This window comes from Rhamphochromis longiceps, linkage group LG15, assembly GCF_057381845.1.
Source record: "Rhamphochromis longiceps isolate RC_006_pf linkage group LG15, R_longiceps_female_GT1.1, whole genome shotgun sequence".
Taxonomy (NCBI): domain Eukaryota; kingdom Metazoa; phylum Chordata; class Actinopteri; order Cichliformes; family Cichlidae; genus Rhamphochromis; species Rhamphochromis longiceps.
Genome location: NC_140571.1, coordinates 35940146 through 35955496, shown reverse-complemented (window position 1 = coordinate 35955496; position 15351 = coordinate 35940146). Strand labels below are relative to the sequence as shown.

The 15351-nt window shown below is 39.9% G+C and overlaps 1 protein-coding gene across 1 annotated transcript; it reads right to left on the bottom strand.

Moving 5' to 3' along the window:
- Nucleotides 1–1725: 1725 nt before the first annotated feature.
- nus1 (NUS1 dehydrodolichyl diphosphate synthase subunit) lies at nt 1726–12264 on the bottom strand. Its single transcript, XM_085382828.1, has 5 exons — nt 11708–12264; nt 5618–5749; nt 4077–4229; nt 2576–2675; nt 1726–2415 (listed from the first exon to the last, which is right to left on the bottom strand). Exons 1-5 carry the CDS (start codon nt 12117–12119, stop codon nt 2325–2327), a joined length of 888 nt encoding a protein of 295 aa, XP_085238954.1. The 5' UTR covers nt 12120–12264; the 3' UTR covers nt 1726–2324.
- Between the last annotated feature and the right edge of the window lie 3087 nt (nt 12265–15351).

Sequence of the window (15351 nt, the reverse complement as noted above, 5' to 3'; positions counted from 1 at the left end):
CGCTGGGCTCACACTGTGTGGTTTTAGGCCCATTTTGAGACGATTTTTGAGTGATCGGACCGATTTTGGCCTTCATCGTGCGTCGTGTAGTATACGTGGGGTAACGAGAAGTGATTAACACCTCACGACCAGCTCCCGATCATCAATCGCTCGTGAGGGTGTCACCACAGGGGCTCACACTGCTCACGCGCAAACACGTAAACGTCGGTGAAAAAGACGGAGCAGCACGGCTGTGCAGCGTGTGATCTGGACACAAGCGACGGAGGCACAACTTGGAGAACTTTGGAAAGCTCATCCGAGCCTTTTCAATGTGGCATCACAAAATTATCACGACCACAACAACCGTGAAAATAGTTGGATTTACACTGCTGCTCAATCACAGCTGCCTGATCAATGTTTTTCATTAGCAATTTAGCAAAGTTGATGGTGGTGGTGTGCGTGTCTGTGTGAGTGAAAGACAGAGAGAGCGAGCGACAGATTTTCTGTTATAACCTTCATTTTATGGAGGCACAGTGTGCGCACTCAGGTCGCATCAGAGCATCGGGCGGTATAGTGTGAGACCCTGCATCGTGACCTACCAACTTCTAACCCCTGCGAGTCAATTGTGCAGTTTGAGCAGGAGCTGAATAACGCGACTGAAAAAATCGCAGTGTCTGCCCAGCTTTAGGTGTACTGTCGTCCGAGACTTGCACCGCAGTGTCGGCGTTTGTTTCCCTGTTGGCCATGCTTCTTGTTGTGGTCATCTGTTGTCTTCCGGTATTTTCTCTGTAAGCGACCTTTCCTCGACCAATGAGATGAGCGGTAATCTGAATTGTCATACTCGAATTGTCATAAGTGTGCTGTCAGCTCATTGGTCACAAAGCAGGAGAGGGGCTGGGAATTATGTTTTCAAACAAAGTGTTAATTCCATAAACATTTATAGACTACTTTTGATTCTCACTGTATTACGGGACAAAGTGCGTCCCTTATTAGCTCAATACGGGACGTGTACTTTTGTTTCTAAATACGGGATGATTCCGTTTTTTAAGGGACGGTTGGCAACCCTAGCCAAGTCACCCCTCCACGATTTTTTGAAATGATTGGTCTGGGAAGAAAATTGTGTAGTTTGGCATTGCTCAGCTTCCTTAAGAATGGCTTCTTGGCAGCAACCATTTTACATGAGGCTTCGAAAACATATGGATCACCTGAAGGGTCAGATCCATCTCACGGGTCTTGTGCCAATACCTTGCAGGATTTTTTCTGTTTCTATATCTCAAGGACATGGCAATACGTGCCTTGAGATGACTGTTGTGTTTTGGTGAAATAATAAAACTAAAATGCAAAGAATGCTAATATGCCAAGTTTTCAGTTAAAAACTTTTTTGATGCACAAATACTATTTGATGCCCATCAGAATGTCACCGTTGGCATTTTTCATAGCTGGATTTATGCTTGATTCAACGATCTATATGCTAAGTGACTTTAAAAAAAAACAATAAAAAAAACAACATTGTACCTAACCATTTTCAGACTAATGTCCGAAGAAAAACTTCAGACAAACTATTATTCAAGACCACCTTAAAAATGACAAACAAGTCTTGCTGCACTGAAGCAAAATATAAAGAACTGAGTCGTGTCCAAGCACACAGTGAGTCGAGGTTAAATCATAATAGAAAGAGTTCATTCTGTCATAAAAGGAGCTTTCTTTTCCTCTAAGAGTGTTAACAGACACAAAAACACACTCAAATACACACAGTGCATTTCTTTATTTCAGACCAAAAACAATGTTGAACAACCGTCTGTATGTGCATGAAACAACACTACACATGAACATGACTGCAAGCTGGAGGCCACAGAGACAAACAGAGCTACAGGAATTTCTCATATTTACACATTAGCCACTCTGCTGTTCAGCTCCTGTGCTGCATGCCCCTAAACTGCTGCTATATTTCCTTGTGATGCAGCTTGCACAAAAAGATTCGTTTTTTCTTTATATAGTCTGTGTGAAGGCAATTTTTCCATCAGCAGTAAATGACAGCTGGAGAAAGAATGAAACAAACAAGGGTGTTAGGACCACCGAGTCTGTGGAGACAGTCTTACGTCAGTGCCATTTTTTCTTGTTTTACCGAGCATGTTCCATGAGTCCTGGAATGTGAATTCATTAGAAGACAAGCTGGTGGTAAAGATTGGCTGGCTATGTTTCCTGGTTTCCATATATTTGAAATGTCTTGTTGTATTAGAGGTCCAGCAGATGGGCATAGCTGAGCCGACGAGTAATGAGGGACGGTAGTCGTCATCTGTCCGGGATGTCCTGGCTGTGTAAAGCCCACACTTGTGTATTTAATATCACTGTCCGAGCCGCTGCTGACAAGCCCCGTACCGCTGCAGGGCACCCAACAAGTCCTCATACGAGATATTTCTGTGGGATGGCAGGGAGCTGAGGGCACAGAGTAGGTTACACATTGAACATAGTGCGCTTCAAAGTGAATTCAGTTAATGACATCAATTTCAAAATTCAAACAAACTTTCATACTTTATTGTCATTATTAAACGTGGTCCATCGAAACGTGCAAATTCTGAGATGTAAAGAAGCTTACATGAACTCTGTGAGCCTGATGTGCCAGGGGAGGAAGCCCAGTGTGCTGTTCACAGGACCAAACTTCACCACCAACTCAGGGTCTGGAATATTCTTTGATTCTGAAACAAGCACAAAGAAAGCGAACATGTTATCAAGACAATCTTTTTTCTCCTATTTACTGAGAATCTGCATGTTCTGACTATAGAATGAACTCAAATCTGAGAGTGGCTCCCATTCAGCAGTACTTGTGTAGCTGTCACCCGAGATCCACAGCCACACAGGTTAAAGAAAATTTAGGTAATATACATCCACTCTCACTGGATAATACACTTCTCCACAGTTATGGTCATTTTTGGTGCCATAAATGTGTCCAATCCCCGGAATTTTAGAAAACTTGAGTCATTATTTAAGTTAAATTGATTTTCTAGAGGTTGTTTGTTTTGCATTTATTTGTCTCCAATTGGCTGAACTGTTGCATTGGATAGTCTAATTAAATACAGAAGCCTAACCAGTGGACTGGAATTCTACTGGGGCAATATGTTGTGTAATACCTCTGTTACAAGATGATTTATTTCTTAAAATAGTTTAATGGTTTTTGGATATTATTTTGTGTCAAATAACAAAAAGACATTTTGACTGCTACATCTGTGCTTCTTTGTTCTTTCCAACACTCATAAATTACATGGCACACATTCACTTTTCTCCTCTAAGTATTTTTTTGGACATATCCATACGACACTTTTCCTAGGCCTCTTTACACAAGAGGTTCAACAGTGGGGAAAAATGCCCAGGAGAAACATTTTACAGCACTTCAATGTCATGTCCATCTCTTGCATGTAAAAGTACAATCCCATGACATGGCGCAGCTAACCTGGATCCTCTACAGGTTACGCTCCTTCTTTAAGCTGTCCAATAATGATTCAATCCTATTCAGTTTTATTTATACAGCACCAAATCACAACAACAGTTGCCTCACGGCACTTATATTGTAAGGTGACCCTAAAATAATGCAATGCAATAATAAATAAAGAAAACCAAAAACGCCAACAATCATATAACCCCCCCCCCCCCCCCCCCCCACCCCAAAATGAGCAAGCGCTTTGGCAACAGTGGGAAAGAAAAAAAACATTTTTAATATTAAGAAACCTCCAGCAGAACCAGGCTCAGGGAGGGGCGGCCATTTGCGTAACCAGCTGGGAGTGAGTGGATAAAGACAGAATAAAATACTTAATACACGTCTTAATTACTTTTAAAACACACAGTACACACATCCACTGGATCTTGAAATTCTTTTGCTTTCAACAGTAATGAGTTAATGAACTCCATGACACACTTCTAATGATTAGGGAAAAGAAGCCTTCTAAGACTCTTTCTTAATAAGCACACGCAGCTTCAGTAACCCCCTCTAGCTTTACTAAGGGCTACCAAGGTGTTCCCAGGTTGGTGAGCAACAATCTCTCAAGTGTGTTCTGAAAAACATCAAAGTATCTTTACACATGCACACAGGCATAAAGTGCTACCTCTGAGAAGCAGGTCTAGCATGGAAACATTAATGTCTTTGAAGCTCCTTTCCTTGTTTTCCACAGAGCGGCAGAGCTGCTGTGCTACATGGACAATGCTCTGCTTCCCATCATCAGGAGACAGCACCCTCACTGTGGGCCTGCAGGACACAACTGCAACAAAGGACACATAAAAACACATTAAATTAAATATGACTACTAATGGTATTCTTCTGCAAATACACACCCAAATTTTCAACTTTGTAAATTTTTTTTTTTTAATACTGTAACCTCACTTGCACACCTGATGTAGACTACTGGAGCACACTGGTGAAGTATGGGTTGAGGGATTTTAGATTACACCTGGGAAACATATTGTTGGGTAAACTGAGAAACTGCTGGGTCAATATAATGATGCTTCGGCTTCAGTCAGACATTACCTCAGTGGAACAAGCCAATTAGTGACATTATTTATTTATGTTACCATCTATGTTCATTTCGTTGACTAATAATTTTTTTCCACAAAGGAACTACTTAAAGAAAACTAAAATATGTGGATAAATACTACGATGAAATGAACTGACACTTTCTGACTCACCTATTCTTAAATGTAACCATTCACACCAACCATGTAACTTCACTGTATGAATTTGTGGCATTTATTACCAATCCAAGTCTGAATAAAAAGCTCTGACCAGCCAGACCAGTGGACTCGTAGCTCAAAACATGACTGGTCAACTGGGTATCTGAAATTATTTCTCTTCCTCAGATGTGACAGCAACTTTACCAAGAACAGCTGAAACTGCCCCATGAAATTTTACCTGCTACTTCTATCTGTAGAGAATCTGATGAACCCAGAATTTCCATTATTTTATTGTCTTAATTCGAAACTTCAGGACCAGCTCATCATGGTTTAACATTGACTTAATTTTTTTTTCTTGACACTGTGTGAGGACAAAAAGTTCAGCCTGTACATACATTACATGAAAAGTTTGAACTTGAGAGTAAGTGGCTCAGGTGTGTGTTTTTGCACAATTACGTAACTACTCATTTAATTGTCTTTCTTTTATTTATTTTTTTGCTGTGTTCAGTGGTTGTAGAAATGGTTTATATTAGCATTTAGCTGAGATTCTGAGGTTTCTATGGATATCAGACATGTTGATATTTGCATCAAAGAATTGACGTTAAACTACAGTTTAACCCCTTTGCCCCCAGAACCGGGGGCTCTCCAAAGTAAAGGGTGTAAGGGTCTGAAGTTTGAAGTTTTATAAGTGGATTCCATCTAACCTAATGAAGAACAATACAGAAAACAAAAATGAGGTTGTAGGCACTTCCAACAAGTGGACACAGAAATTTTGGAATGTAACTACTTATATGTAACACAGTCACAGAATTTAATTACAAGAAAAACATTGATCTGGAAATATACAATTAAAATACAGTTACTAATCAAAATGTTGGTATTACAAGTTTAAAAGTTCTTGTTGGTAAAAAGCTTCCAAGTACATCTGAGTCTGTAATTGTATGAACTTAAAATCAAAGATATCATGCCAGGTTCTTACCATTGTGCTGGTGTTGGTCACTACCACTGCTCAGGAACTCCACACTGTGCATAGATCCATCAACACCCAGCAGATCCTGTTGCTGCCTTTTTATTTCCTCGAGTAGACGAGAGTTGTTCTTCTGAAAAACACCTGGGTTGAGGAAAAGCACATCATTCAGTTCAGGTTGATCAAAATCACCAAGTAGACCTAAGACAGAAACAGTAATTGTGAAGAAACATGACTTTTGGATTGATAGAATCTATTTTCTTTAAAACAAAGCAAATAAATCCAAAATTAGGGGCAACTGTGGCTCAGTCAGTAGGGTGCGTGGTCTACCACTTGGAAGGTCAATAGATAGATTGGAGAAACCAGGTATCAATGTGCAAAATACTGAATCCCCTAATGCAGGGGTGGCCAACCCGCGGCTCTCGAGCCGCATGCGGCTCTTTGCCTGGTTTCATGCGGCTCTTACGTTCATATCAAAGTTTGTGTTTTGATTTTTTTTATGTTGTTGTTTTAAAATGTGCGCGTTCGCTTCGCTTGAGTTCAATACGGTATTTTCATCAAATGCGCATGTGTGTGAGATGAAAATACCGCAAAGTTTCCCAGTAGGAGCAAGTTCGCCCTTAAAATGGCAGGAAAAAAATGCACAGCAAAAAGAAAATATGAAGATGAACACAGGACGTTTTTAACAGAGTGGGAGAGTTTATATTTTTTTTGTTGAACGCAATGGTAAGCCATTCTGCCTTATATGTCAGACGTCATTAGCGCATTTCAAAGCTTCAAATCTTCAGCGCCACTTCAGCTCACTCCATGCTAACATCGACCAGGAATTTCCAAAAGGGACTGAACTTCGCAAGCACGAGTTGGCCACTTTGAAAAGTCAGGCAGAAAAGCAGATACAGTTTTTCCAAAAATTTACGAAGCGGTCAGAGACCATAACGCTCGCATCCTATCAGCTGGCTTGGAACATTGCACGGGCTAAAAAGCCATACAATGAAGGGGAGTTCGTTAAAAAATGCCTCAGTGATGTTGTTGAAATCTTGTCTCCTGAAAACGACAAATTAAAACGCATGGTATCAGACGTCCAACTGTCCCGCCACACTGTTGAACACAGAATATCGGACATTAACACGGCTATTGAATCACAGTTGCACTCTGACCTTCAAGCATGTGAGTATTTTAGTGTCGCATTGGATGAGAGTTGTGATATACAAGACAAGCCTCAGTTGGCAATATTTGCACGGTCTGTTTCAAACGATTGTGTGATCAAAGAAGAACTCCTGGATATTGTGCCATTAAAAGACAGAACCCGTGGCATAGATGTGAAAGAAACCATGATGGCTGCATTTGAAAAAGCAAATCTGCCCATAACGAAATTAACTGCAATAGCCACGGATGGAGCACCAGCCATGATGGGATCTGTGAACGGGCTTGTGGGGCTGTGCAAAGCTGACCAAACTATTCCTGACTTTTGGAATTTCCACTGCATCATCCACATGGAGCAACTCGTGTCTAAATCATTGAATTTAGATAACGTCATGAAGCCTGTGATGGAAATCGTCAACTATATCCGCACACATGCGCTTAACCACAGGCAATTCAAGAATCTCATCGCTGAGCTGGACCAAGGGCTTCCAGGTGACCTGCCGCTGCACTGCACTGTGAGGTGGCTGTCAAAAGGCCAGGTACTCTCTCGCTTCTTTGAGCTTTTGGATGCCGTGAAACTGTTTATGGAAAAGAAGGACAAGGACTATCCCGAGCTCTCGGACCTCAAGTGGATTATGGATCTGGCCTTTTTGGTCGACATGCTGTGTCACTTGGACAGACTGAACCTGACCCTGCAGGGTAAGTTAAAAATGCTCCCTGACCTAGTGCAAAGTGTGTTTGCGTTTGTCAACAAACTGAAGCTGTTCAAGACACATATTCAAAAGGGAGATTTAACGCATTTTCCCACTCTGCTAAAAGCCAGCGGGCAAGTCGCCAGTGCTGCCCTGAGTAAGCAAAGAGCCAGATATGCAACGCTGATTGAAAACTTGCACGAAAGCTTCGTGACCCGGTTCCATGATCTACAATTGAAAAGGCCACAGATTACGTTCCTCGCCGACCCATTTAATGCAGAGACCGGCTGTTTGAAAGTCCCGCTAGTCACAGATGAAGCTGCGGCTGAGTTGGAGATGATCGATCTTTGTGAAGAGGACCAATTGAAACCTGCTTTAAGGGAAGGGACCATTGAGTTCTGGAAAAGTGTGCCAATGGAAAAATACCCCAATGTCAAACGGGCTGCGCTTAAGATACTGTCAATGTTTGGGTCAACATACGTCTGCGAGTCTGTGTTTTCTACCCTAAAACATGTGAAATCAAAGCATCGATCTGTTCTGACTGACACACATGTGAAAGAATTGCTTCGAGTGACAACAACGGAATACAAGCCAGATTTAAAGAGGATTGTTCAAGGCAAGGAATGCCAGAAGTCCCACTAAACAACATGCATTATAAAAGTAAATGCTATTGTAGATTATTATATTTTTGTTTGTGGACTTGGTTGAACTGAGAGTTTGTGTGTGTGAGACAGTGCACACAATGTTCATTGTTGAAAATGACTGGCCTGTGGTTTTAGTACTGTAGGAGTCCATTTCTGTCATTATCATGTTGGTGTGTGACATTTACAATAAATCTGGCTGAGCAGAGATGTGTGTATTTTGTGTGTGTGTGTGAGTGAGTGAGTGAGTGAGTGAGTGAGTGAGTGAGTGAGAGAGAGAGAGAGAGAGAGAGAGAGAGAGAGAGAGAGAGAGAGAGAGAGAGAGAGAGAGAGAGAGGAAAGGATGGGTGATGTTCATGTGTGCCCATGCGTATGATGTGGCTCTTTGCGGTAACACAGTAAAAAAAAAGTGGCTCTTGGTCTCTGACTGGTTGGCCACCCCTGCCCTAATGCATTCATCTACATGTGTTTAAATTTAAATATGATCAACCTATCTCTAATAATCGGCTATGTACCACAGGCCTTCAAGCTGGCTGTAGTTAAACCTTTACTTAAAAAGCCATCTCTAGACCCAGCCGTCTTAGCTAATTATAGGCCAATCTCCAACCTTCCTTTCATATAAAAAACCATTGAAGAAGTAGTTGTCAAACAGCTAACTGATCATCTGCAGAGGAATGGTTTATTTGAAGAGTTTCAGTCAGGTTTCAGAGCTCATCACAGCACAGAAACTGCTAGACCTCAGTGCAGCGTTCGATACTGTTGACCATAATATTCTATTAGAGCGATTAGAACATGCTGTAGGTATTACAGGTACTGCACTGCAGTGGTTTGTATCATATCTATCTAGTAGACTCCAATTTGTTCATGTAAATGTTGAGTCTTCTTCACATGGTGAGGTTAATTAGGGAGTTACACGGGGTTCAGTGCTAGGACCAATTCTGTTTACATTACACATGCTTACCTTAGGCAGTATCATCAGAAGACATAGTGTACATTTTAACTGGTATGCTGATAACACACAGCTCCATCTATGAAGCCAGATAACACACACCAAATAGTTAAACTGCAGGAATGTCTTAAAGACATAAAGACCTGGATGGCCGCTAACTTTCTGCTTCTTAATTCAGATAAAACTGAGGTTATTGTTCTCGGCCCTGAAAATTCTAGAAATATGGTATCTAACCAGATTCTTACTCTGGATGGCATTACCTTGGCCTCTAGAAACACTGTGAGGCACCTTGGAGTCATTTTTCACCAGGACATGTCCTTCAACGCACATATTAAACAAATATGTAGGACTGCTTTCTTCCATTTGCACAACATCTCTAAAATTAGAAATATCCTGTCTCATAGTGATGCTGAAAAACTAGTTCATGCATTTATTACTCCTAGCCTGGACTACTGTAATTCATTATTATCAGGAAGTCCTAAAAACTCCATGAAAAGCCTTCAACTAATCCAATGCTGCAGCAAGAGTACTGACAGGGACTAGAAAGAGAGAGCATATTTCTCCTGTATTGGCTTCCCTTCACTGGCTCCCTGTTAAATCCAGAATTGAATTCAAAATCCTGCCATTAGAGCATTTCACTCTCACGCTCCCGGCTTACATGTTGTTCCTAGAGTATTTAAAAGTAGAATGGGAGGGAGAGCCTTCAGTTTTCAGGCCCCTCTTCTGTGCAACCAGCTTCCAGTTTGGATTCGGGAGACAGACACTATCTCTACTTTTAAGATTTAAGATAAAGCATATAGTTAGGGCTGGATCAGGTGACCCTGAATCCTCCCTTAGTTATGCTGGCATAGGCTGCTAGGGGACTCCCATGATGCATTGGGTTTTCCTTTTCAGTCACCTTTTTCACACACTATGTGTTAATAGACCTCTCTGCATTGAATCATACTTGTTTTTAATCTCTGGCTCTCTTCCACAGCATGTCTTTTATCCTGTCTTCCTTCTCTCACCCCAACCGGTCGCGGCAGATGGCCCCGCCCCTCCCTGAGCCTGGTTCTGTTGGAGGTTTCTTCCTGTTAAAAGGGAGTTTTTCCTTCCCATTGTCGCCAAAGTGCTTGCTCATAGGGGGTCATATGATTGTTGGGTTTTTCTCTATATGTATTATTGTAAGGGTCTACCTTACAATATAAAGTGCCTTGAGGCGACTGCTATTGTGATAAAATTGAATTGAAAATTGAATGTGTGTGAAAGTTAGATAAAAGTACTGTATTTACGTCTGTGTGATTCAGTAATCAGACAGACACAATGTGGCATGTTGTATGAAGTGCTTTAACTGAGGGATAGGTAGAAAACTGCTAAATAAAAAACCGTCACCATAGTGGAGACTTTACATCATTTGGCAATGACAAAAACTACAATCTGAGAGACCCTAAGGTGAGGAGCTTGGTCATTAGAGAGGGATGGAATAGAGCCGCTGCTCCTCCATATCAAAAGGGGCCAACTGAGGTAGTTTGGGAATGTAAAATAACTTCAGTCAGAAGGCACTCTCCCTAATTCAGTCAAAACATTAATATCAGTTAGCTTTACGAGATTTGTCATTTAGGGAGAAGGGGACAATAATTTCAACAATTTGAGGCTAAAATGCTCAGCTGCAGTATAACCTCCGCTTAAAGTTAAAAAGCAGAAACATAACTGTAACAGGGGAAAAAAAGCAACAAAATGAAGTCTTGATGGATGCTCAATCATCCAGGTAAGTGAATCCCAAAAGTTGATTCTGTTCATTTGGATGTAGCGTTTTCACTCAGAGAAACGTTTCGTCACTCATCCATGTTTCCCCAATCTTATAAACAGTGCATTTGCACAATAACGTTTTATAAGGTTAGTGAAAATCTGCAGTCAGCTGAGGTCACTGTCAAGTTACTTGGATGAGTGATGAAACGTTTCTCCTACTGAAAATGTGACGGCCAAATGAACAGAATCAACCAAAAAAATGAAAAGATGAATACAAGTTTAATAGTTAAATATTGCGCAGTTGTTTTAACGTTTGAATAGTGTCTGTAGCTGAAAGTATGTTGAAACAAAATTAGGACTTGGAAGTGGTGAAAAAAGACAGATTTAATTTGCATTTAATGTAAACAATTAAACAGGGTATTGCTAATCTGAAAAGGAAAAGATTCGCTACATCTTCAGCCTAAGCATTAAAGGGGAAATTTATACAGAGAATGAATGTAATACAATGTAATCTTAAAAGCCTCAAAGTTGGAAACAATATCTTTAAAATGCATATTAGAAACAATGTACATCTAATAAAATAAAATAAAAATGCTTAAGAGTCAGAAGAATACTGAATATTTAAAGCTCACACGCATTAATACTCTTTAAGACTGGAATTATGATTTTCTTTTTTCCACTTAAGAATCTGTGTGTGTGTGTGTGTGTGTGTGAGAGAGAGAGATATAAAGATATAAAATATGGGTTCAGTGACATCTGCAAATCATTGCATTCACATCGGATGAACTTGTCCAAATAATATCCAAACTACACTAAACTACGTGTATAGTTTTTTTTTTAAACAACAAATTTAAAGCTATTTTTGATGAAGCTGTGATTTATTATTTTATGAACTTCACTGTATAAAAGCGCAAGCAGCAAACTCAGCTGATAGGAGTAACATGCTTACCGTGATTATCATACACGCTAACATAGGATATGCCGACAGCCATACACCACACCACCACGTTTGCTATGTCCGGATAACTGGGCTCTTCTTCCGCAACCAACAGGCCGATATGGACCGGTATCTTCTTCAGGGACTTTCCGTCAGACAGACACCGTGACCGGCCACCGCCGGTGCTCTTTTCAGTTATCGGTTTAACATTAGCATCTGGGCCATGATTCAGATTATTCTGAAAGTCTGGAAATCCAACTAGAGATATCGGCAACAGCAGGACGGTCGCTGCTCGCTCCCACAGCCGGCCCTTCCAGCTCTGGATGCGGACGTGGAGCCAAGAGAAGAGCGCTCTGTTGACGTGAACGAGAATCAGTAATAGCCGCCATAACAAACTGTACATAAGCGCCATTCGTGTCCGCATTTCGTGTAGGGGGAAAACCCAGGATAAAGTACAAGAACACGACCACTTTATTCTGATATATTATCCGCGTAAATGAGCTCAGCAGTGCTTATGGCTCATCATGACTGCAGCCATCTTGTTTTCTGGTTGGCAACCTCTGAACTCCGAACCCCGCGTGTGATACACGTAGCTCTCGGATTGGACAAGGTAAGCGAGACGCTGCTGCGTATGCGTTTGACTACAGAGAACCGAACAGAGTAGAGATGTGTCGTTCGCGAACGAAATGGCTCTTAGAGCCGGGTCTTTGACGTGAACGACGTAATTTATATTTAATTGTATTGTGGTTTCCAGTGTTTTGTGTTGTTTCACTTTAAATTTGTAAAAGGAAAAAGCTGAAAATTTAAATAGTTAAAAGTTGAAATGTGAATAGTTGGTTTTTGTATTATATGATTTATTTATTACATTTTATGTGGAGTGAATAAATAAAAGTATATTTACGGTGGCCCCTAGAGACAAAGCACGTAAAAACTGCAAAACACGTAAAAACTCCAAAACATGTAAAAACTGCAAAACACGTAAAAACTCCAAAACATGTACAAACTCAGAAGCACACAAAAACTCAAAACACGTACAAAATACAACAGAAGTGTGCCAGGATGCTAGGACGCAGTGTTGAGCTTTGTTACCTAGTGGCTACACCAGCCAGCAAGTACCAAAGACCGGATTTGGTGTGTGGTAGTAACAGGTAAATGAACTTTTTTTTTTAAAATTATTTGAATATATATGAGTGCTTGTGTATAAATGCACAAACAATACACACATGCTTTCAATTGTGTCATTTAAGTGATCTAGGTAGCTCTGTTTTGGAAGTTCAGTTAATGCTAGAAATGTGTTTTGGAGTTTGTACGTGCTTTGTCTCTAGGGGCCACCGCATATATTTATATATGTTTATATATAAATATATGCGGTTTATATTTATATATAAACATATATATAAATAAAACAACTTCTTTTTTTTACATTAGTAATTCCTTTTGTGCATAATTTTATATTATTGTTAATAATAAATTAATTAAAGCAACAAAACAACCTGAAGCGCCGGTTCGGAGCCAAAAGAGCCGGCTCTTTTTATTGAGTCGAGCCGAAAGAGCCGGTTCTCTAAAAAGAGACGGAAATCCCATCACTACAGTGTGGTCTGTTGTTCATTAATGTAAGTCATGGAATTTAAATTGTGTGGACTGGACTCAGTTTTCAACTCATGCAAGTTTAGATAATAAACAACGTCTATTTTTCAAAGTCACGCTATTCAAAAATTGGATAACTTCAGGGTCAGCTTTGAAGTTATCTGGATAAGTCAAAAATCCTGTTTCATAGGCCTCTATACTGTGAAGAAAGGCTTTAAGCTTATGTGGGTAACTTCAGGGTTGACCCTGGGTTTTACTTTACAATCACTGTACATTTTCTATACACACGAAGAAACAGTGATATTTCTATATGATTGTTTAATGATTGTTTAATGTCATTTCACTGTACTTACGGAGAGAACTTTGTACCCACACTGAGGCTACTACTGGCTACCCTCACATATTCAGTTTTTTCACCGAATACATCATCTAGTAAACGACTTCATTGTGTATGCCAAATTTTGCTAGTTTTGGTCATGAGTTATTTAAAAATGAATCTGTTCTGTCACGCACAAAGAAATTACTTGATCAACAACTTATAAACAAAGTAACCTTGAGAGCTTAAGTACAACCTGATATCAGATTGCACGCCTAACTTAACCTTTCATACAACTCATAACATGGACGACACAACAGCTCCCCAAAAATGAAGCCAAAACGTCTCTATCGCCCCCTGGTGTCTGGCTGCAGTATAGGTCATAAATCCCACCTCCTCCATGTTAGCGGATGGGACTGGGGTAAGACTAAAATAAAAATTTCTCCAAAGATTCTTTCGTTAACTATCAATAGTTCTCATCATTTATATTCAAGGGGTCTCCTTTCCCATGTTTGATTCTTTGACTGGCAGCTGCAGTCACGGTGAAACTTGTGTTTGGGAACGGCAGATAGAGCAGGCAGATTAAGTTAAAATTTACGTTTAATTTTCCCACAAATTAATTCTTTTTTTTAGCACCGACTCTGTATTTTTATTTTTATTTTTACAGAGTTTGATTCAAATATTCAGGTTAAAAAACGAATCTGAATTCATGTTAATGGTCACAAAGTTACATGTGCAGCACTCTGGACAGTTTACATCCTTTAGGAGAAATAATTTGTAGCATTATTATTTGTTTTTCAGTACTCAGGCAGCAGCTTTAACACTGCTGTATGTCTGACCACAATGCAGGAACAGACTGAACCAGGACTACAAACCTGCTCCATCTTCTCATCTCTGGAGATTTCCATTTACAAAGCACCAACAACTCAAAGGTAAATATTATATTGGAAAATCTGTTTATATATGTTGTTTATATAGTATGTATGATATATAAGGCTTTGTCCTTTTTTAAATAAACAGCTCGTATGTCAGCAGAACTTTTCCATTTTTCCATTAATAGAAAAATGATCAACATTATTCATTTCCTGAAAACTGATAGTGAGCAGTTATTCATTTAACAGTATTTATTTATAAGAAACAATATTTTTATTATATACAAGGACCAATGCATTTTCATTTTAAAATCACAGTACATGTTCATTTAAAAGACAATCCAATGACAATCAGAAAATAAAAAGAGACAGAAATACAAGTTAACATTTAGAATTTGTTTTATTGAATTGGAAAATATTCTCAAATTGCTGAGCAATTTGATTTAAACAGGGCCCAATAAGAAAAGCTGATTGAAAGAGCTTTATATTATAAAGACCCTACAATGCAAGAGAGAAAACCCCAACAATCTGATGATCCCCTATGAGCAAGCACTTGGCAACAGTGGGCAGGGGAAAAAAACCCTTTTAATGGGAGGAAACCTGCGGCAGAACCAGGCTCAGGCGGGCGGCCATCTGCCGAGACCGGTTGGGGGATTATAATCCAGTTATAATCAAATTTCTCTCTTGCGACGACATTTTTGATGTTTGATGTATTTAGGTATTCATCTGCAAGGAAAAAGATGACTGTTTTTCCTTCAAGATGAATACTAAGTTGATGTTAAAAAACACCACTTCAAGTTGTGCGGTGATGGCTTTGGCCAACAGTGAAAAACTTGACTATGCCATTTGGCTTCTTTTTTGCGTCTGACGTTCAGTCAAGC